This window comes from Python bivittatus, unplaced genomic scaffold (genome assembly GCF_059951505.1).
Source record: "Python bivittatus isolate LINGU-HERP-01145 unplaced genomic scaffold, Pbiv_v1 ctg000810_np1212, whole genome shotgun sequence".
Lineage (NCBI taxonomy): Eukaryota > Metazoa > Chordata > Lepidosauria > Squamata > Pythonidae > Python > Python bivittatus.
Window position 1 is genome coordinate 3,991,153 of NW_028277111.1, and position 22,537 is coordinate 4,013,689.

General features: G+C 50.7%; 2 protein-coding genes across 5 annotated transcripts; both read right to left on the reverse strand.

Moving 5' to 3' along the window:
- Positions 1-938: 938 nt before the first annotated feature.
- Positions 939-4,355, reverse strand: LOC148213948 (proteasome subunit beta type-9-like). Its single transcript, XM_088129757.1, has 3 exons — positions 4,165-4,355; positions 1,994-2,135; positions 939-1,126 (listed from the first exon to the last, which is right to left on the reverse strand). Exons 2-3 carry the CDS (start codon positions 2,121-2,123, stop codon positions 999-1,001), a joined length of 258 nt encoding a protein of 85 aa, XP_087985883.1. The 5' UTR covers positions 2,124-2,135; positions 4,165-4,355; the 3' UTR covers positions 939-998.
- Positions 4,356-8,317: 3,962 nt separating this feature from the next.
- Positions 8,318-22,515, reverse strand: LOC103063471 (proteasome subunit beta type-9). 4 transcript variants are annotated; one of them, XM_088129745.1, is made up of 6 exons: positions 22,453-22,515; positions 14,566-14,633; positions 13,096-13,227; positions 11,512-11,638; positions 9,342-9,483; positions 8,318-8,473 (listed from the first exon to the last, which is right to left on the reverse strand). In XM_088129745.1, exons 2-6 carry the CDS (start codon positions 14,622-14,624, stop codon positions 8,346-8,348), a joined length of 588 nt encoding a protein of 195 aa, XP_087985871.1. In that variant the 5' UTR covers positions 14,625-14,633; positions 22,453-22,515; the 3' UTR covers positions 8,318-8,345. The 4 variants fall into 4 exon arrangements, with proteins under 4 accessions (XP_087985871.1, XP_087985870.1, XP_087985873.1 ...); XM_088129744.1 differs by lacking the exon at positions 22,453-22,515 and adding an exon at positions 19,999-20,149; XM_088129747.1 differs by lacking the exon at positions 22,453-22,515 and adding an exon at positions 13,409-13,583.
- Between the last annotated feature and the right edge of the window lie 22 nt (positions 22,516-22,537).

The following is a 22,537-nucleotide window of genomic DNA, read 5'->3' on the forward strand; positions in this document are numbered from 1 at the left end:
TACCAGGCGCTGAGCGGGGCAACCCTTGAAGTTGCAATTGGTGCAAAAGGGACAGGTGGACTGCTAATGGGTGCAAAGTAGCGCGGTCAGATTGAATGCCTGGACTGAAAGGTCGTGGAGAAAACGGTGTGGTCGCTAGGATTGAAAACAACATGATGGCACATAATCAATCAAAAAATCCATCGAAAGGTCTGTGCTGTTGCCATCTGCTTCCGGGCACCATGACAGGTGCTGCTTTTAATCTTTGAGGGCCCAACCATCTTAAGGCTTGACTACTGGAAGAACCATCAGCTGTTCAGACGTGCAGAGAGGCCTTGGGAAGACGCCCCCACTGTCCAGGGCCCCTCTTTCGGCAGGGGGAGAGGCCCTTCCCCTCCGTGGCTCCCCAGCTGTGGAACAGCCTTCCTGGGGAGACGCCTTTGCCCCCCCAGCCTTTCAAAAAGCCCCCCAAACACATCTTTCCACCCAGCTTTTAAACGCTCTATGATTTCAGCGCCTGCTTTAGTGTTGTTTTTAATCTGTGTTCTCAGCTTTTAATATTCTGCTTTGTTTTCACAGTTTTGTTAGCTGCCTTGAGTCCTTTCCAGAGCAGAAAGGCAGGACATCAGTCAGTCAATCCATCGATCGATCAATCAGTTCATCCAATAAATAAATTAGACCACTTTCTCCTTACCTCGCCTCTTCGAGGAATGAACTGAGTCCAGAGCAACTCAAGCCACCAAGTTATGGGTGGCCCTGGATAGAATTTGGGGTTCCACGGTGAGAACCCCCCAACCTTGAACGGTCGCTGAATGAGTGGTTGCTGAATGAGGACTATTTGCTTATCTCAACTTCTACATTTTGGCCTCTTAATTGCTGAACCAGCGTCTTGCACGCCAGCATTCACTACAGCGTGTGTGTCAAGCTGTGAGAACCCAGGAATTCAGCCCGTGGTTTCCATTCAGCAACTTTAATGGTTTAAAAAAGCGGAGAGAGAGGGAGAAGGTTGAGAGGCACATTCATTCGTCATAAAATCTGGGGATGGCATCTCCTAAAACAACCTCTTCCTTGACGCCATCTTTGGTGATGGTGACGAGGTAAATGACACCCCCGCTGGAACCGTCCCGGACCATCGCCAGGGCAATCGCTGGAGGAGGGAAAGAAAGAGTTAAAACCTGCCCCGGAGCAGCCGATTGGACCAAAATAAGGAGCCGGGCCCAGAGCTACACCAATCGCATCCAAGAAAAGGTGGCGTGGCCTTCCCCCAAAGTGACCATTTCCCAATCAGCTACTTGGCATCACTTCAAACCACGCCTCCAGGGGGAACTGTCCACTCACCGCATGGCCTGACTTCAGCTAAAAATATAAACAAATTCTTGCCCCTTTAAAAAGGGGAAGCTGGAATTCTGGCAAAGTGTCAATTCCCATCAGTTTCATTTCCAGGAAGGCTCCTGGCCTGGCCGAGGCCCGCATGTTTTCTTAGAAAGCCAAACTGGATTCTGCTTTCGTTTTTAGACTGCATTATTGCATTTCCAGCAGAGGCTGGACAGCCCTGTGCTGGGCTGCTTCGACTCCTGCCCTGAGCAGGAGTTTGGACTCAAGAATTTATGCTCCTGTGATTTATGACCTGTCTTTTCCTTTGTGAGCTGCAGGCGCTGGACACGGACGTTTTCGTCCGTTTTATCACAGCAAGAGCCTGTGAGCTCGGTTGGGCTGAGAGGGAACGATCGGCTTGAAGTTACTCCGTGTCAGGTGGGGAACTGAACCTGCTCTCCCTGGTCTGTGTCCATCGCCTTAGCCCAGTCTTTCTCAACCTTGGGAACTTGGGGAATCTTGGGAAGGCTGGCTGGGGAATTCTGGGACTTGAAGTCCACACATCTTAAACTTCCCAAGGTTGAGAAAGACTGCCTTAACCTTCCACACCACTGCTCCTTCAACCTTTCATGATGTTCTCAATTCATTCTCTATTCATCTCCTCCCCAGCAACCCACAATGGACACAACCACACAGGTACCGTTTTTGGTGAACTGACGACATTCCTCCCGATCCATCCCAGATTTGTAAGCAGAATCCACATAACCGTAAATGAAGGTGCTTCCTGATCCTCCAATGGCAAATGGCTGCCGGTTCAACATTCCTCCCATCGTACCGTAGACCTGTTAGGACGGAAGGGGAGGATGAATCCCAGTTTGTGGGGCAAACTCAGCAAACTGAAATATTGTGGTAGCCAAATATATATTTATCATGCGCACTATTATTCTTGGGGTAATAAAGGGAACCTTCCTAATTATGAAGCTGGATAAAAGTTCCTGGTTAACAGGAACAACATCCTTGTGGTTGGGATGTACGATGTTGGTGCTGGGTTCTGTTGGTTATATGTATTGTGTTTTAATGAAATGTTGTGAGCCACCAGGATTGTCATGTATAGCTAGGCAGCCATGTAAGTCAAATGAATGAATGAATGAATGAATGAATGAATGAATGAATGGCTTGTCCAATATAATAAACCTGAGAATGGCGATGTTGTGAAAGAGCTGAAGGTTTCTCACATCGAATTCTCCTTAGCTTTACTATAAACAGAAGTATCACATTCACAACACAGGACTGGGAAGATCTGGCTACGTGGCAGTGCATGTGAGAGGGATCTAGGGGCCTTAATAGGCTGTCGGCTAGAGCTGAGCAAGCAAGGTGATGCAGCAGTGAACAAGGCCAATACAATCTTGGGCTGTATTAAGAGAAACACGACCTCATGGAAGGTAATATTCCCACTGGTTAGGCTGTATTTCGGGTACTGTGTCCAGTTCTGGGCTCCACATTTTATGAAAGACACGGAGAAGCTGGAGCGGTTTGGCAAGAGCTACGAGGAGGATAAAGAGTACGGTCATGAAATCCTAGGACGATCTGTTCAAGAAGTAGAGATACTTAGCTCCTCATAGAATAGTTACGGGGAAATATGAGAAGACACCCACATGCAAGAGGGGGTGGATGTTCTCTGGTGCTACCGGAAGCAGGACAAGGACCCCCCAAAAGAAAGCAAATTCAGGCTGAGCGTTATTAGGAGGAGATGCCCGAAGGTAAGAGCCTTAAGCAGTGGGAGCATCTGCCTGGAACAGGGCGGTCTTCCCCTCGCTGGAGGTCTTCAAGCCAGGTCCTGAAGGCCTCTTGTCCGGGTTGATTGAGTGGGTTCCCACCCTGAGCAGCGGGCTGGGCTAGATGGCCTCTGTGGCCTCTTCCGCCCCACGCGTGTCACGGCTCTACATATGCTACGGTTCAGCATATGGGGTGAACCCAGAAAACGGGTTAATTCAGTAACGAGGTTAATAGTGTAGGGTAAACGCAGCACAAAGGATTGTGACCCGCCTTTGTCTTCCTCTGCAGCCTTTTTTACTCTGGCCTTGCTCAGGAAGGAGCAGCTGGGAGGATTTGGGGTGGGGGGTCTGGAAGGGGTGACACTCAGAAGGGTAGGCTCCCAGCACCCTCGGCCAGTCCTCCACCTGAGACTCCTTCTCCTTTTCAGCTGCTGGGCAGCGATGGGCATTTTGCCAAGCTAACACAACAGCTGCGCTCACATAACACCCTTAACCAGGGCAGCTGAAGACCTGGAAATTACATGTATGCAGTATGCGGAACTTAATTAACGTTAATCTTTAATGGCTCGTCTGGTTAATTTCTAGTTCAAAATGTTGTGGGGACCCAAGGTAAGTAAAGACTCTTCTGTTCAGTTCCTGGATGTCCGTATAATTCTCTTCCTAACCATATGGAAACGGTTGGCCCTTCCTCTGCAAGGATGGTTTTCAAATTCTGGTGGCCCCTCCGAGCACTCATCAGCTCTGACCCTGCTTAGCTTTGGAGGATCAGCACAATTCATCCAGGTGTTGCCGTTTCAGAGAATGAATTAATTAACTAACCAGGTTAAGGATGTTGTCTGAAGACAGCCAAACAACCCCTTCCTGTTCTTGGTGTTCGTAAACAAGTTTAAGTTTGCAGTATGGAACTTCCCTAATTCTATCCTAAGGTTGCTGCTGCTTCTTTTTTAAAGTGAGCATGGCATAGTGGGCAGAAATTCAATGGGTGTAGCTTCCTGGCACGGTGATTTGCTGAAGGGAAAGTCCTGAATATTTCCCCACCGAGCAGCCTCTTCTCCACGGGGCTCTTGAACGCCTCCCTTTCCCCCGCTGGACCTACCTGCCCGCCGTTCTGGGGGTCCCATCCGGCCACCAGGAGGTGGGCCGAGAGCTCCGGGTGCTTGTAGCTGAGGGCTCTCACCAAGGTGGCTGCAGCCAGGACCCGTGGAGGCGCCTCCGTCTCCAGGCTGTGGGGAAAGGGGAACGGCAGAGCCTGCTCAGTCGGGCCTCAAGTCGTCTCTCCGTCTGCAGTTTGGGGGAGCAGGCCCAAAGGGCTTCCCATGAAGACCACACTGCACACGAAACTGTGATGTGATTAATTAATTTGGGCTCAGCATATTGTAGGTTGATGCGGTTATGTTGATGTTTAAACCGGGAATGCTAAGGATTTTTAAACTCAGCCTGTGTAATTCATTCAGAAAACCATGTTAAGCAAACTGTGGACAACCAGATGTGTGAACCCAACTATTGCATTCCTTGATGTTGATGCTTCTCAGTCGGTTCCTGTGCATATTGACTCAGAAGGAAGGTCTGCCTGCAATGGGATTTAATTCCTGATAAGTGTAGAAAGGACAGACTCTTCTACCATCACTGGGGCCTAATTTCAGCAGACTCTCTGTTTGCTTCCTCTTTGCACAGCGCAGATGAAACTGAGGGGCACATGAGGATTATAAATACTATTTTGGCTGTTCTGGATTAGTAAAAATAAATTGAATGTGCTGGAGAGGGATTTCTAAGCACAGATCCAATGTTAAGGAACTGTTGGCTAGGGATGCAGAGGGAAGTGTAGAGGAGAAGGAGAAGGGGAAGGAATGATCCTGAGGTTAGCTTCTCTGTCTTCCCCATCTGTAAAATGGGTATAATCATCACTACCTTAGGTTCTATCATCTACCTATGCTTCCCTCCGAGAAAACAAAGCAATGGGCACCGTGCAGGCTGTAATCGTCTACGCATTCGTTTGGGAATAAATCCCACTGAACTCAGGAGGGCTTACTCCGGAGTAGGCACGTATAGCACTGCCGTGCAAATGGAACAGGAAAAAGAAAAAACAGAGCTTGGGAAGGAAAGGGCTGCGAGCAACACCCATGACAGCCACAGGAATCCTGGCCTTGGATGGGGGACTTTCCAGCTGCTCCCTGCAAGGAGCACATGACCCTTTGATGGCAGCCAACTAGATCCACAAATGCGCCCTGCCTTTTCTGGGAACTCAGGTGATAAAAAAGAAGCGCTGTCTCTCCATGGCCACCAGGGGCGCCGCTGCCCCAGAGATGCTTTCCCCACCACAGGCAGTTTGGCTCCCTTCCATGGACACCAAGTCACTGGAATTAACTATGGGGATTAGAGATTAAAGGACTGCTGGAGGCACATTTTTCCTTGTTTGGAGGTGAGGGAAAGGAGGCTTTCTTGCTCCCAGCCGCACAGGAAAAACATTCCTCTTTCGCTTTTCTGACTTGAGGCTCAGCTTTTGCCAGCAGTCGAACGCAGAGGTGACTTCTTAATGTTTGACATATATTTCTAAGCACGGTAGCGGCTGTAGCGTTCCCCGCAAGTCAGCACATTTCATTTATCCATTTCTTTGCCTACATTGGTACGCTGCCTATTCCGCGGGACAGTGGGCAGCTGCTCACGCTCAATAAAAGCGGCAACTTTTTAAAAAAATGGCACACACGGTTTATTATTGGTGTCAGAAGGAAACGGCTGAGAGCAGCGCCCGGGACCCATCCGTTCATCGCACAGTGTTGCAATGGAAACCCACCCCTTCTGTTCACGCGTGCAAGAGGGGCCGGGCTTGGCTTGTGACTCCGTGCCCAACGTCTTGCAGATTTGGATGCCCCCCTCCAAACACACATGCAGTTAAAAGTAAAACTATCAAGTAGGGTTCATAAAAGCTGGTAGGACGCCCTGCTCATTGATTTAAACCCCACACCCCAACTGACTGGATCAACAGGTTTTGGGGGCAGAAATAAGCCAGGCCAATCCTTGGAAAGCGAATACTGAGATCCTGGTTAATCTCTGTCCCTCCGTTCACTGAGAAGAGCAAAAAAGAAGGTTTTTTTGTAGTCCTCGAAAGCAAAGGCGGCTGACAAGTGGCACCAGATATTGAGGAGGGAAAGACATAGAAACTATAGTGTGAGCCCTAAAATAGGACCATGAGCATGACAAAATAAAACCACAAAACTACTTTCTGCAACCTTTGCCCTGCACATAAGTGTGGTGGGGCCCCGTCTATTTGGTGGCCCTAAGGGCCCCTCCAAATGAAAGAAAAGCATGTTTTTCCACTAGGGCCAAACAAAAACGAGTCAAGATGCTGGCCATAAGCCCGTGATCGAAGGCCTGCTCTGTTTTATGTGCTTCGGAAAGCTCAAGGCCTTGATCCCAGGTTGTGGCCAACACTGACTTTTCTGACCCCACTCCTACAGGCCCCACCTCATGAAGCTAAGGAATATTTCCCCTATGATCGAAATGACCGTCCTCCTACCTTGGGGGCTAATTTCCCCTTATCTTTGCCCGTTCATCACCGATCACCTCTGATCAGAAGTACGTCACACCTATTCTATGTAGATCTCACTTTGTGCTCCACTGATACCACTTTCTTCTCCTCATTTTTTCAGGGCATAGAGCTCCCCCCTTAGGCCACCAAGAGATCAACGGCCCTGAAAGTTGGTGCCCCAGAACATGCTTTCCTTTCAGGGGCCAGAAGACGAGCAGAGCCGGAGACCACTCTGGGGTTGTACTTTCATGGAAGAGGAGGACCCCGGTGGGCTCACATGAGGGGTTCCTTGTGCTTCCTCACCTGTGGAGCTTCCCAAGCCAGAGGGGACAACTGGTGGCCACCCAGGTGTTGTTGAGCTGCATCAGCCTCAGCCAGAGAAAGAACAATGGGAGTTGTAAAGATCGGGGATAATGGAGGTTCGACTCCAACAATACCTGGAGGGTGGTGGGCTACCCACTGTTATAAACAAAAGAATGGGGACTCCAGGTGTGTTATCCAGATGTTGTGACCTTGAATGGGAAGCCTGAGACTCCAACAGCATCTTGGAGAGGCTGCAGCTGCGTCATGCCATGGAGAAGAGCACGTTCCCAGCCTGGGGGGCGCATCGATCCTCCGCTGTCCGAGGAGTTGAGGGGGCAGGTGTGGCAAGGCTCCCCTTGGCCTCACGAGGCCGGTGCCCACCTGCGTCCCTTCCTGAGCTAGTGGAATGTGGCGATAGTTTTTCAAGCCTTGGTTACACCCTGTCTTGACTACTGTACCAGGCGCTGAGCGGGGCAACCCTTGAAGTTGCAATTGGTGCAAAAGGGACAGGTGGACTGCTAATGGGTGCAAAGTAGCGCGGTCAGATTGAATGCCTGGACTGAAAGGTCGTGGAGAAAACGGTGTGGTCGCTAGGATTGAAAACAACATGATGGCACATAATCAATCAAAAAATCCATCGAAAGGTCTGTGCTGTTGCCATCTGCTTCCGGGCACCATGACAGGTGCTGCTTTTAATCTTTGAGGGCCCAACCATCTTAAGGCTTGACTACTGGAAGAACCATCAGCTGTTCAGACGTGCAGAGAGGCCTTGGGAAGACGCCCCCACTGTCCGGGGCCCCTCTTTCGGCAGGGGAGAGGCCCTTCCCCTCCGTGGCTCCCCAGCTGTGGAACAGCCTTCCTGGGGAGACGCCTTTGCCCCCAGCCTTTCAAAAAGCCCCCAAACACATCTTTCCACCCAGCTTTTAAACGCTCTATGATTTCAGCGCCTGCTTTAGTGTTGTTTTTAATCTGTGTTCTCAGCTTTTAATATTCTGCTTTGTTTTCACAGTTTTGTTAGCTGCCTTGAGTCCTTTCCAGAGCAGAAAGGCAGGACATCAGTCAGTCAATCCATCGATCGATCAATCAGTTCATCCAATAAATAAATTAGACCACTTTCTCCTTACCTCGCCTCTTCGAGGAATGAACTGAGTCCAGAGCAACTCAAGCCACCAAGTTATGGGTGGCCCTGGATAGAATTTGGGGTTCCACGGTGAGAACCCCCAACCTTGAACGGTCGCTGAATGAGTGGTTGCTGAATGAGGACTATTTGCTTATCTCAACTTCTACATTTTGGCCTCTTAATTGCTGAACCAGCGTCTTGCACGCCAGCATTCACTACAGCGTGTGTGTCAAGCTGTGAGAACCCAGGAATTCAGCCCGTGGTTTCCATTCAGCAACTTTAATGGTTTAATAAAGCGGAGAGAGAGGGAGAAGGTTGAGAGGCACATTCATTCGTCATAAAATCTGGGGATGGCATCTCCTAAAACAACCTCTTCCTTGACGCCATCTTTGGTGATGGTGACGAGGTAAATGACACCCCCGCTGGAACCGTCCCGGACCATCGCCAGGGCAATCGCTGGAGGAGGGAAAGAAAGAGTTAAAACCTGCCCCGGAGCAGCCGATTGGACCAAAATAAGGAGCCGGGCCCAGAGCTACACCAATCGCATCCAAGAAAAGGTGGCGTGGCCTTCCCCCAAAGTGACCATTTCCCAATCAGCTACTTGGCATCACTTCAAACCACGCCTCCAGGGGGAACTGTCCACTCACCGCATGGCCTGACTTCAGCTAAAAATATAAACAAATTCTTGCCCCTTTAAAAAGGGGAAGCTGGAATTCTGGCAAAGTGTCAATTCCCATCAGTTTCATTTCCAGGAAGGCTCCTGGCCTGGCCGAGGCCCGCATGTTTTCTTAGAAAGCCAAACTGGATTCTGCTTTCGTTTTTTAGACTGCATTATTGCATTTCCAGCAGAGGCTGGACAGCCCTGTGCTGGGCTGCTTCGACTCCTGCCCTGAGCAGGAGTTTGGACTCAAGAATTTATGCTCCTGTGATTTATGACCTGTCTTTTCCTTTGTGAGCTGCAGGCGCTGGACACGGACGTTTTCGTCCGTTTTATCACAGCAAGAGCCTGTGAGCTCGGTTGGGCTGAGAGGGAACGATCGGCTTGAAGTTACTCCGTGTCAGGTGGGGAACTGAACCTGCTCTCCCTGGTCTGTGTCCATCGCCTTAGCCCAGTCTTTCTCAACCTTGGGAACTTGGGGAATCTTGGGAAGGCTGGCTGGGGAATTCTGGGACTTGAAGTCCACACATCTTAAACTTCCCAAGGTTGAGAAAGACTGCCTTAACCTTCCACACCACTGCTCCTTCAACCTTTCATGATGTTCTCAATTCATTCTCTATTCATCTCCTCCCCAGCAACCCACAATGGACACAACCACACAGGTACCGTTTTTGGTGAACTGACGACATTCCTCCCGATCCATCCCAGATTTGTAAGCAGAATCCACATAACCGTAAATGAAGGTGCTTCCTGATCCTCCAATGGCAAATGGCTGCCGGTTCAACATTCCTCCCATCGTACCGTAGACCTGTTAGGACGGAAGGGGAGGATGAATCCCAGTTTGTGGGGCAAACTCAGCAAACTGAAATATTGTGGTAGCCAAATATATATTTATCATGCGCACTATTATTCTTGGGGTAATAAAGGGAACCTTCCTAATTATGAAGCTGGATAAAAGTTCCTGGTTAACAGGAACAACATCCTTGTGGTTGGGATGTACGATGTTGGTGCTGGGTTCTGTTGGTTATATGTATTGTGTTTTAATGAAATGTTGTGAGCCACCAGGATTGTCATGTATAGCTAGGCAGCCATGTAAGTCAAATGAATGAATGAATGAATGAATGAATGAATGAATGAATGGCTTGTCCAATATAATAAACCTGAGAATGGCGATGTTGTGAAAGAGCTGAAGGTTTCTCACATCGAATTCTCCTTAGCTTTACTATAAACAGAAGTATCACATTCACAACACAGGACTGGGAAGATCTGGCTACGTGGCAGTGCATGTGAGAGGGATCTAGGGGCCTTAATAGGCTGTCGGCTAGAGCTGAGCAAGCAAGGTGATGCAGCAGTGAACAAGGCCAATACAATCTTGGGCTGTATTAAGAGAAACACGACCTCATGGAAGGTAATATTCCCACTGGTTAGGCTGTATTTCGGGTACTGTGTCCAGTTCTGGGCTCCACATTTTATGAAAGACACGGAGAAGCTGGAGCGGTTTGGCAAGAGCTACGAGGAGGATAAAGAGTACGGTCATGAAATCCTAGGACGATCTGTTCAAGAAGTAGAGATACTTAGCTCCTCATAGAATAGTTACGGGGAAATATGAGAAGACACCCACATGCAAGAGGGGGTGGATGTTCTCTGGTGCTACCGGAAGCAGGACAAGGACCCCCCAAAAGAAAGCAAATTCAGGCTGAGCGTTATTAGGAGGAGATGCCCGAAGGTAAGAGCCTTAAGCAGTGGGAGCATCTGCCTGGAACAGGGCGGTCTTCCCCTCGCTGGAGGTCTTCAAGCCAGGTCCTGAAGGCCTCTTGTCCGGGTTGATTGAGTGGGTTCCCACCCTGAGCAGCGGGCTGGGCTAGATGGCCTCTGTGGCCTCTTCCGCCCCACGCGTGTCACGGCTCTACATATGCTACGGTTCAGCATATGGGGTGAACCCAGAAAACGGGTTAATTCAGTAACGAGGTTAATAGTGTAGGGTAAACGCAGCACAAAGGATTGTGACCCGCCTTTGTCTTCCTCTGCAGCCTTTTACTCTGGCCTTGCTCAGGAAGGAGCAGCTGGGAGGATTTGGGGTGGGGGGTCTGGAAGGGGTGACACTCAGAAGGGTAGGCTCCCAGCACCCTCGGCCAGTCCTCCACCTGAGACTCCTTCTCCTTTTCAGCTGCTGGGCAGCGATGGGCATTTTGCCAAGCTAACACAACAGCTGCGCTCACATAACACCCTTAACCAGGGCAGCTGAAGACCTGGAAATTACATGTATGCAGTATGCGGAACTTAATTAACGTTAATCTTTAATGGCTCGTCTGGTTAATTTCTAGTTCAAAATGTTGTGGGGACCCAAGGTAAGTAAAGACTCTTCTGTTCAGTTCCTGGATGTCCGTATAATTCTCTTCCTAACCATATGGAAACGGTTGGCCCTTCCTCTGCAAGGATGGTTTTCAAATTCTGGTGGCCCCCTCCGAGCACTCATCAGCTCTGACCCTGCTTAGCTTTGGAGGATCAGCACAATTCATCCAGGTGTTGCCGTTTCAGAGAATGAATTAATTAACTAACCAGGTTAAGGATGTTGTCTGAAGACAGCCAAACAACCCCTTCCTGTTCTTGGTGTTCGTAAACAAGTTTAAGTTTGCAGTATGGAACTTCCCTAATTCTATCCTAAGGTTGCTGCTGCTTCTTTTTTAAAGTGAGCATGGCATAGTGGGCAGAAATTCAATGGGTGTAGCTTCCTGGCACGGTGATTTGCTGAAGGGAAAGTCCTGAATATTTCCCCACCGAGCAGCCTCTTCTCCACGGGGCTCTTGAACGCCTCCCTTTCCCCCGCTGGACCTACCTGCCCGCCGTTCTGGGGGTCCCATCCGGCCACCAGGAGGTGGGCCGAGAGCTCCGGGTGCTTGTAGCTGAGGGCTCTCACCAAGGTGGCTGCAGCCAGGACCCGTGGAGGCGCCTCCGTCTCCAGGCTGTGGGGAAAGGGGAACGGCAGAGCCTGCTCAGTCGGGCCTCAAGTCGTCTCTCCGTCTGCAGTTTGGGGGAGCAGGCCCAAAGGGCTTCCCATGAAGACCACACTGCACACGAAACTGTGATGTGATTAATTTGGGCTCAGCATATTGTAGGTTGATGCGGTTATGTTGATGTTTAAACCGGGAATGCTAAGGATTTTTAAACTCAGCCTGTGTAATTCATTCAGAAAACCATGTTAAGCAAACTGTGGACAACCAGATGTGTGAACCCAACTATTGCATTCCTTGATGTTGATGCTTCTCAGTCGGTTCCTGTGCATATTGACTCAGAAGGAAGGTCTGCCTGCAATGGGATTTAATTCCTGATAAGTGTAGAAAGGACAGACTCTTCTACCATCACTGGGGCCTAATTTCAGCAGACTCTCTGTTCGCTTCCTCTTTGCACAGCGCAGATGAAACTGAGGGGCACATGAGGATTATAAATACTATTTTGGCTGTTCTGGATTAGTAAAAATAAATTGAATGTGCTGGAGAGGGATTTCTAAGCACAGATCCAATGTTAAGGAACTGTTGGCTAGGGATGCAGAGGGAAGTGTAGAGGAGAAGGAGAAGGGGAAGGAATGATCCTGAGGTTAGCTTCTCTGTCTTCCCCATCTGTAAAATGAGTATAATCATCACTACCTTAGGTTCTATCATCTACCTATGCTTCCCTCCGAGAAAACAAAGCAATGGGCACCGTGCAGGCTGTAATCGTCTACGCATTCGTTTGGGAATAAATCCCACTGAACTCAGGAGGGCTTACTCCAGAGTAGGCACGTATAGCACTGCCGTGCAAATGGAACAGGAAAAAGAAAAAACAGAGCTTGGGAAGGAAAGGGCTGCGAGCAACACCCATGACAGCCACAGGAATCCTGGCCTTGGATGGGGGACTTTCCAGCTGCTCCCTGCAAGGAGCACATGACCCTTTGATGGCAGCCAACTAGATCCACAAATGCGCCCTGCCTTTTCTGGGAACTCAGGTGATAAAAAAGAAGCGCTGTCTCTCCATGGCCACCAGGGGGCGCCGCTGCCCCAGAGATGCTTTCCCCACCACAGGCAGTTTGGCTCCCTTCCATGGACACCAAGTCACTGGAATTAACTATGGGGATTAGAGATTAAAGGACTGCTGGAGGCACATTTTTCCTTGTTTGGAGGTGAGGGAAAGGAGGCTTTCTTGCTCCCAGCCGCACAGGAAAAACATTCCTCTTTCGCTTTTCTGACTTGAGGCTCAGCTTTTGCCAGCAGTCGAACGCAGAGGTGACTTCTTAATGTTTGACATATATTTCTAAGCACGGTAGCGGCTGTAGCGTTCCCCGCAAGTCAGCACATTTCATTTATCCATTTCTTTGCCTACATTGGTACGCTGCCTATTCCGCGGGACAGTGGGCCCACAGGAGTGGTTCCTTGCGCTTCCTCACCTGTGGAGCTCCAGCTGGTAATTTATCAGATCGGCCATGGCCTGAGCATCAGCTGCTGAGCCGGACAGCGCGCAATAAATCCGGTCATGCAGAGGTGCCAGCTTGTTGAAGATGCGATTGACCACAGATTGTCTGGAAAGGGGATGGCAAGATGTGGAAAGCAATCAGGTGGCAGACGGGGACAGAGAGAGAACACGCTCCTTCACATAGCCAGCAGGACCAGGTTGCAGATCCTGAAAAGGCTGCTTCCTTGCCACCCTTTGCCCACCAGGTTTCTCCCCCTCCCTTGTATCACCTGTGCAATGAAACTCACATCCCAGCAAGCTCATCCAACCTGCATGGGCATTTCATTTCTCTTCGGATAAATTGTGGATCCTGCCTCTTACTCCCTGGCTATGTTTCACTTAGCCCATCCTGGAGAAGAGCCTTGGAATAAGCTTTGCTGCCTGGCTGACTGTCTGGATTTGCCAGAATCACGGTACGCAGGGCTGGCGAGAAAATCGAGAGGATCGCTGTAGTCCACCAAGAGAGCGAGTGCTGATTGGCTGGGGAGGGACCGGCCCACAATCCCCCAGGAGCTTCCATGGCTAAAGGGGGCCTGAACCTGGGTCTCCCCACTTCTGATCCAGCATCTTCCCCACTACACCACCCTGGCTCTGGGGCTGAGAGGGAAGGACAGGTCTAAATCACCCAGGGACCCTCCATGGCTGAGCGGGGACCAAAACCTGGGTACCTCAGTCTTAATTCCACACCTTAACCACTATGCCATGTTTACTACAGTCATTAGAGAGGCTGCCTGGAAATATTCTCTGAGCAATTCACAAAGCAAGAAATTGGATAACCAAAAGCAACCAATTACAGCAAAAAAAATTAAAATACTTCTGGAAGCAGAGAAAATATAAAGGATCAATCAAAGCAGCTGTTAAAATCAGGACAGATGCAAATGGTGGATTCAAATGCAGAGCTTTCCAATCCCAATTCTAACTGTCCTGGGAGGATGAGGAATGTTTCGCCTATTGTTTAAATAACCAAGAGAGGAGCCCAGAACAAGCCTCTCTGGGAAAGCTGGAGTGCCCCTATCAAAAAGACCCATATTTCTGGAGAAGGACTCAAGCTTTGCATGTAGAAAGAGGCACACCTGAAGATGAACGCATCTCAACCTGGACTCAATTTCATCTCCTGCTACCACCAAGCCAACTTTGGCTGATCTTAAAAGGATCCGGTTAATACTTGGATGGGAGACCACTAGGAAATCCCAGGGATGAGGACTAGATTGGACGATTGAAAAAACACCCTGGAAGAAGGCAAGGGCAAAGCACCTCTCTGTTATCTCCAAGAGAGCTACCTGGACAAGTCCCTGAGCCCACCAAGAGTTGACTTGAAGAGACTTTACCTTCATCTCTGGGGAATGAAGGGATGTTTCAGACCTTTCCTCCAGCTCACCCATACACACAATCCTTCGGCCCTTACCCTGCAGAAACTCGGGAGTCAGAGCCCAAGATGACCCCGCCATCAAACTCCACGGCCATGATGGTGGTCTGTAGAGGAGAAAGGAACAAGAGGTGTTCTGAGTGATTCGAAGAGAAGAGAGGCATCAGTACTATGAGGAGGACCAGACCAAGGAGTGGACTCCACAGAAGACTAAAACTGCTCTGGTAATGGATCTTCCCTCTCTTCCTCAAGGCATCCTCTTTACTCTCTACAAGAGGTGGGTGGATGAGAGGAACTTGCCCTTGAAGGGAAAAAGATTTCCACAGGACCTGGTGTTGCCGGAGTCAAAGCATTGCGTAGCAGAAGCAAGGCCTCGCACACAGTTCATTCCTGCTTAGTGTTTAGTTTCCAAGGCAGAGGGGACAACTGGTGGGCACCCAGGCATCGTTGAGCTGCATCAGCCTCAGCCAGCAAAAGAACGATGGGAGTTGTAAAGATCGGGGATAATGGAAGTTGGAATCCAACAATACCCGGAGGGTCAGGGCTACCCACCATTATAAACAAAACAACAGGGACTCCAGCTGTGTTATCCAGATGTTGTGCCCTTGAATGGGAAGCCCGAGACTCCAACAGCATCACAGAGAGGCTGCAGCTGTGTCATGCAGTGAAAAAGAGCATGTTTCCCACCGGGGAGGAACATCGATCCTCCGCTGTCCCAGGAGTTGAGGGGGCAGCTGTGGCAAGGCTCCCCTTGGCCCCACGAGGCCGGTGCCCAGCTGTGTCCCTTCCTGAGCCGGTGGGATGTGGCAATAGTTTTTCAAGCCTTGGTTACACCCTGTCTTGACTACTGTACCAGGCGCTGAGCGGGGCAACCCTTGAAGTTGCAATTGGTGCAAAAGGGACAGGTGGACTGCTAATGGGTGCAAAGTAGCGCGGTCAGATTGAATGCCTGGACTGAAAGGTCGTGGAGGAAACGGTGTGGTCGCTAGGATTGAAAACGACATGATGGCACATAATCAATCAAAAAATCCATCGAAAGATCTGTGCTGTTGCCATCTGCTTCCGGGCACCATGACAGGTGCTGCTTTTAATCTTTGAGGGCCCAACCATCTTAAGGCTTGACTACTGGAAGAACCATCAGCTGTTCAGACATGCAGAGAGGCCTTGGGAAGACGCCCCCACTGTCCGAGGCCCCTCTTTCGGCAGGGGGAGAGGCCCTTCCCCTCTGTGGCTCCCCAACTGTGGAACAGCCTTCCTGGGGAGACGCCTTTGCCCCCCCCAGCCTTTCAAAATGCCCCCCAAACACATCTTTCCACCCAGCTTTTAAACGCTCTATGATTTCAGTGCCTGCTTTAGTGTTGTTTTTAATCTGTGTTCTCAGCTTTTAATATTCTGTTTTGTTTTCACAGTTTTGTTAGCTGCCTTGAGTCCTTTCCAGAGAAGAAAGGCAGAACATCAATCAGTCAATCCATCGATCAATCCATCGATCAATCAATCAATCAATCAATCAATCAATCAATCACATAAATAATAAATAAATTAATAAATTAGAGGCACTTTCTCCTTACCTCACATCTTCGAGGAATGAGCTGAATCCAGAACAATTGAGGCTACCAGGTTATGGGGCTGCCCTGGATAGAATTTGGGGTCCCACTATGAGAACCCCCCCACTGTGCTATAATGTATGTGACCCTGATCAGGAGCATGGGGGTCAAAAAAGTCAAGATGGCAGCTGCAACCTTGCAAATGAAGCCCTGTCTCTTTTTATGTGCTTCATAAAGAAGGCAGGTCTTCAACTTCAGTTGCGGCCACAGTCTTGACTTTTTTGACACAGCTGCGTCGGTTCTCTCTGTCAGACAGCAGGCTGAGGATGTATTTGACTTTGGGACACTGTCCCAAAAGGAGATGGGGCTATGACAGAAGTACTCCACGGCAGGACAAACCCCACATTCAATTTAATTTAACTTTAATGTAATGACTGAACTGCAGTTAATACAATGCCTTCCTGACTGTGCTCTCACTTAGTTCAGTTGATTGATTGATTGATTGATTGATTGATTGATTGATTGATTGATTATGTGCCATCAAGTCATTGTCAACTCATTGTGGCCACACAGATTTTCTCCACGACAATCTATCCCTAACCTGGTTTTTCAGCTCTTCCAAGGGTGGTTAGTTCAGTTAGCAGCGTTAGGGTGGCATTTGCAGAATTCACTAAGCCAGAAACCAAAAACCACGATTCACACAATCAAAGATGAAGGTGCGGTGCAAATCCATCTGCTTGAGTTTATTTGACCAAAGACCATTTGGTCAATGTCTTGTGTGAACATTATCCCCTCCCAGTTCACCATGTCTTCCATCTGCGGTCTGAGGAGTTAGTATTTGGCAGCAACTTTCAGGTGCCGTATTTGTCCTCTCCTGTCGTTTTGGTTCTTTTTCACCAAGGGTGCCCTGGAGGTCCGTGTGATCAGAGGCGTCTGCAGGTGTCGTCAAAAAGTCAAGATGGCAGTCACAATGGTGTGATGGAGGCCCCACCGGTTTCTACGTGCATCACAAAATGGTCAGAGTTTCAATTGCACCCTTGTGCTTACTACCCTGACTTTTTTGATGACACCCTCTGGGTACCCTCTGGCAAAAGGAGGAGTGAGAAAGAAGGAAGCCCAGAACAGAATTTCAGGAGAGAGGCTGGAGTAGAACCAGCAGCCACAACATCCCTTTTTCACTCTCGGGTTGAGCCTGAAAACAAAGCCAAGCGAAAATCCAGAGTCTTGGCAGGGCATCCCAGTGTTTTGGGCAAAGGTGCTTTCCCTGCCTTCCTATCAGATCCGACCTGGGAATGCCGAGCACTGCACTTGACTCACTTCTCCTGCCAAGCAGGGGAATCTGGGCTGGCAGGGAGCCCCAAGGCCCAAGGCCTGCCATCGGCACTTCCGCAAAAGATCTCTCTGTGCCTATTGTGGCTTTGCACGGAGTTTTACAGTGTGCGCAGATGGATGTGCTTTCCCCATCCCTGGCGCTGGAAGGTCCAAGGATCAGCTTTAAACAGCGACTTTCTCCCTAGATTAGAGGACGCCACCCTTCTGCATCCCTGTGGCTAACACACCCACCCACTGAAACATTTTGCACAGCAGACCGTGTGGGTGAGAGGAGGATTATTTTCATTTCTTGTTGATGTTCCCTCCACCCTCCACCCACTCTATTTTCCAGGCTTTAATGGAAAGGGAACCGCCAACAAGAGCTTAACGCTGAGCCAGGAGCAAGAGAAGACCACAAAGGAATGCAGGGGGCTTCAATCTACTGGATTCAAAGCTACATCTTCCCCACCTAGTTATGGGGATCCCACAGGGAAGAGAATTAATTATGCCCATAGAATCCACACACACACACACACACCGCTGGTGGGTCTCTCCCAGCAAGAGTCTCATCAAATATTAGTAGGCTGCTCACTCTCCAGAGTTTCTCCTGGCACATTTCACTGTTGGTTTATTTGCATAATTTACAGTAACACACTCAAAGCACTTGTGTGTTTAGATTGGGAAGGCAAGAAAAACAGATAAAATTGCCACTGATTCCTAGCAGGAACGGGTTGGCTGGAAAACTGGATAAAAAAAATAATCAAAAAGGTTTTTAAATAATATCCTTTTTACTTAAACCAAAAGAGAGCAAAGATTCATGCAGCTGTGTGAGGCGCGTAAAAAATGGGCGGAGCTTCAATCACACCACCGTGGCCGCTATCTTGTTTTTTTTTGTTTTCCATACTTGGCAGACCCCTGCATAGCATGCACTGGACCCCCAAGGGCATGTTATGCCCTTTGCTCCCAGCATCAGCTGCCTGAGACGGCCTCTGCTGCTCCCTGCCCAAAGGGAAGGCCGGCCTGGTACAGTATCTAGAAGGGCCACAGAATTGCAGCTTTGTAGTCAGACGCAGATGTGGCAGCCCTTTCATTTTCCTTAGGCATTACGGTTACTTTTAAGACCTTTATCTGATCTCCAACAGCTCTGAAGAATAAGATGGGGGGTGGGTATGAGACATAAACCAAAAAGTATTCAAGAGTTCACACAACTTGCACCTGATTCTTGAAAAAGCTCATTTTCTGGGAATATGTTGACCCATGAACTAGTGAAACAGGCTGGATCCATACAACCTATTAACCCCCTGCTCGGACTAACCCAAGTTCAAAGACACCAGGATTCACAGGTTGCACAAAGACAGCTGCCCAGTTGTGAACCAACAAGTGGGTGCTTGCAGACTGACAAATGCCTTTCAACCCTTTATGTCATATATATGCACATATAGAAAGTGTCTTGGAGAAGAGAGACTGTTCATGCCCCACCGCCAAGACTGCACAAAGGTTTGCCTTTCTGATCTCCTTTTCCTAACATTTAGTTTATGTCAGGGGTGAAGAACTTAGGACTTTCTGTTAGGACTACAACTCCCATCCTCATGGACTATTGGCATGTTTTGGCTGAGGTCCATAGGGTCAGAAGTTCCACTGCAAATTTTAATTCTTTTATTTTACAATTTTTATATCCCACCCACCTCAAAAGCCTCTGGATAGGCTACAAGTCAAAATTGTAGAGGGAAACACAGAAATATGCCTAAATGGTCAAACAACAGTAACAATAAATCAGGTTCCCCAAAGAGGTCAATATCAACCCCCAAGGGTCGATGAGACTATCCAAGGGATGATGATGATGATTAATGCTTGAGGGTCGATGAACAATCTGAAACTTCAAGAAAGGGGTCAATGGGCCAAAGAGTTTGGGGACCCCTGCAATAAATCAATAATAAATCAACCCTTCTAAAAATGGGTATCAAGAAAACTTTGCTAGGGTTGATGGGATGGTGAAATAAGATCTTCTTAAAACCAGGGAAGGAGCTTTATGGACTTCTGGGGTGGGGAGTTCCAAAGTGCAGGGGCCACCATGAAGGAGGCCTGTTGTCCATGTCCTGCTCCCTTCAGAAAGAGGGGGCCCCCTGAACAGGCCTACCCAAGATGTTCTCACTGGACCGGCAGATTCAATTGCCCCCAGGCAGTGCCCGATGTAACTGGATGTGACATCTTAGTGAGTGAGACTTGCTCCTTGAAGTTAGAAGGCCTCCAGCTCATCTCCCAACCTCAGTTTCTCCTCTGTAAATCAGGTATAAAAAATAAATGAAGTCTCCTGGTGACTTCATGGACACAACTGTCCACTTTTCTTGGCCACAGAATGGAAGTCGCTTGCCTTTTTTCAACGTCCCAAGCTAGCCCTGGGATTCCCTGGTGGTCTCCAATCCAAGTGGTCCAGCTTGCAAGTAGAAACAAAGCACTGCAACTCTCCTGAATCCAACGCCTCCCGCTTGGCTGGCGAACCTCTTCTGACCTCCTTCCTCTCCTTCCTTTCCCGCTCCCCATCCCCCCTTCTCCTCTGCTCACGTTGCAAAAGCTTGGGGCTCCCGTGAGCTGACCCCCGCCGTGCACAGCCACTCACCCCGGTGCTGATCTTCGTTGCCCCGCGACGGTCCATTGCGGCCCCTTTCCCCGAAGCGCCTCCGCGAGTTTCCCGGGTCGAAAATGAAAGTGACAGCGAGGTCTCTCTGGGCGCAGCGCCTTCCGTGGCCACCCGAGGGCGCCCCGAGCCGTCAATTTGTCCCGGCAGAAGCGCCGCGACGGTGGGCGCAGAGCGGGGATTGGACTACAGCCGCCATTATCCCCAGCCAGTTTACCCGAAGGGAGGGTGCGAGGCGGGGGAAGGGTCGCATTGCTACGGCTCAGGCGTCGGTTCCCCACGCGGCTTCCCCCCGCGCTGCCTTGGCCGGGAACCCGCTTCTGGGCGCACAGCCAGAGCCAGAGCCTGACCCTGACCCTGGACGCCGGTTCCCGGCCAAGACCGGGCCTTTGAGGCGCGCGGAAGGAGCAGGAGCCAAGGAGCGCTCTGCACTTGGGGGGTGGGGGTCGCACTTTACGACCACTAGGAGACGCTACCCTTCAGAGGAGCGCAGAGCCAGAGGGAGGCCCCGGTCCACTGAGACGAGGTGGTCAGCAGCAGCATCGCGTCGGACGTACAATTCCTGGGCCCCGCTGTCACGAACGCAAGCCACCCGCTGCTTCTCCGCCGCAGAAAAGCGACACATTTAGTATCGGCCGCGTTCACACGACACATTTGCCCGATTGGCGAATCAGCGCGTTGTTAAAAGGGAGGGTTCGCACGTACTGAGCTCCCAACAGCCAACTACAGCGCTGTAATGTTAGTTCGCTTGTGCCAACGTTAATGACCTCGATTAAGCCTGCTGTGTGAATGGGACCATGACCTGATTCTTGCCCCACCCGGGAGGCTCATTCAGCTTTTGGTCTCCTTCTTGAGGCTGCATCAAAATGTAATTATCTTCTGGCTACATTTCTTCTCCCTGCAGGTGATACATTGCATTTCCCCCCTCTTTTCCGGCGTGCTTGTAGCGTGGCTCGGTCTTTTGTGACAATTCCTTTTTTTTTTTCTTCTTCTTTTTTGCCTTCAAGGCAGCGTTGACTCCTGGCGACTGCCTGGACAAGTCCCTGCAGTTTCCTTGGCAAGATTTCGGAAGCGGTTTTCCCTTGCCTTCTCCTCCTTCTCGGGCCGAGAGAGGACTGGCCCAAGTTCCCCCAGCTGGCTTCGTGCCTAAGGCAGGACTAGAACTCAGGGCCTCCCGGTGTCTAGCCTGGTGCCTTAACCACCACCCCAAACTGACTCTCGACAATTCCTTGGATCCTAATAAAGATACTGCCTAACTGGGAGCTGTGGGGGGAGGGGCAGGGGTGTCCTCAAGGTATGGTCAAGAGTCAAAAAGGCGGCCGCGACGGTCGAAGCTCCGCCTATTTTTTAATGGGGGGCTTTCCTCCTTTGGGGCCAACGTGGTTAGCTTTCTTTACGTCATCCCGTCTAACTCCCCTGTTGATGCAGGAAACCAAGAGTGTCTCTGAGCTGCTGCAGAGTGCATAGTATCCCTTCCAGAGGACACCTAGAAAGTTGGGCGGAGGAAGAGCAGAAGGAGTGGGTGAAACCGGACAGCGGCTGGCGCGCGCAAATAAGAGCCCGAGGAGCCCATAGCCGGCTGAGAAGGCGGGGCAACGATCCGACGCTCGTGGGAATGTGCGTGCGCGTGGGACAGGACACGCAGGTCTCAAGTCCTGTAAGGAGAGTCTAGGTGTGGGGGAGAAGGCTGCTTTTCAAAAAGCAGAAATAAGTCGAGGTGAATCATGCAGCCCATCATCCGCACCTTTCCCTCCGCATCGCCCGGGGTCACCCGCGTGAATGACCCGCAAGGCGACTCAGGACCGGCGGCGGAGCGAAGCCAACCTTTTTCCGCGCAGCGCGGACTCCCGGGCCCCCGCTGCCCGCGGCCGCAACAGCAGCTGGCTCGGAGGGTTTCAGCAGGTCTGGCAGGTCTCTGGAGGATCGGCCTGCTAGGATTCGGGGCTGCGGCTCCCTCCTGAACCGGCGGCTGGGAAGCGGGAGGGGACCGATAGGACCGAAATAGCGACCGAAAGGAGGAATCAGCTTGTCCTGAGGGCCGCCCAGCGCCTCCGCCCCCTCCCCTTCCCGCCTTCTCGCCACGCGGCTCCCCGCCGTGTTGCTCCGAAGCCGCCTTTCGCTTTCGGATTCCGGGAAAGCGCAGCGCCTTCTGCGCAGCGCCACGGCCGAGGTGGTTCCCAGACCAGGCGAGCCCCGCCCCCGGGGCCGCCTCTTCAGTTGCGGGGGGGCTTTCCTCACGCCGCTTCCTTAATCCCCCGCGCAGCGACCAGCGGCCGCTGCTTTTTACGCTGCCCCGCGCCGCCCCTTTCCGACCAGGGACGCGCTCTCCGAGAAACAACGCCACCGCTGCCGCAGCCCGTAAGTCGGGTCCCAGCAAAGCCGCCCGACTTGGACGCGGGCTGCTGCCGCCGCCGCTGCTCCCTCCGCGTTGCTAACCTTTTCTCCCGTTCGTTCCTTCGCTTTCCCGGCAGGGCTTCGAAGGTGCTGCTCGCTCGCGCGGCGGCGAGACCCTTGCCTGCCT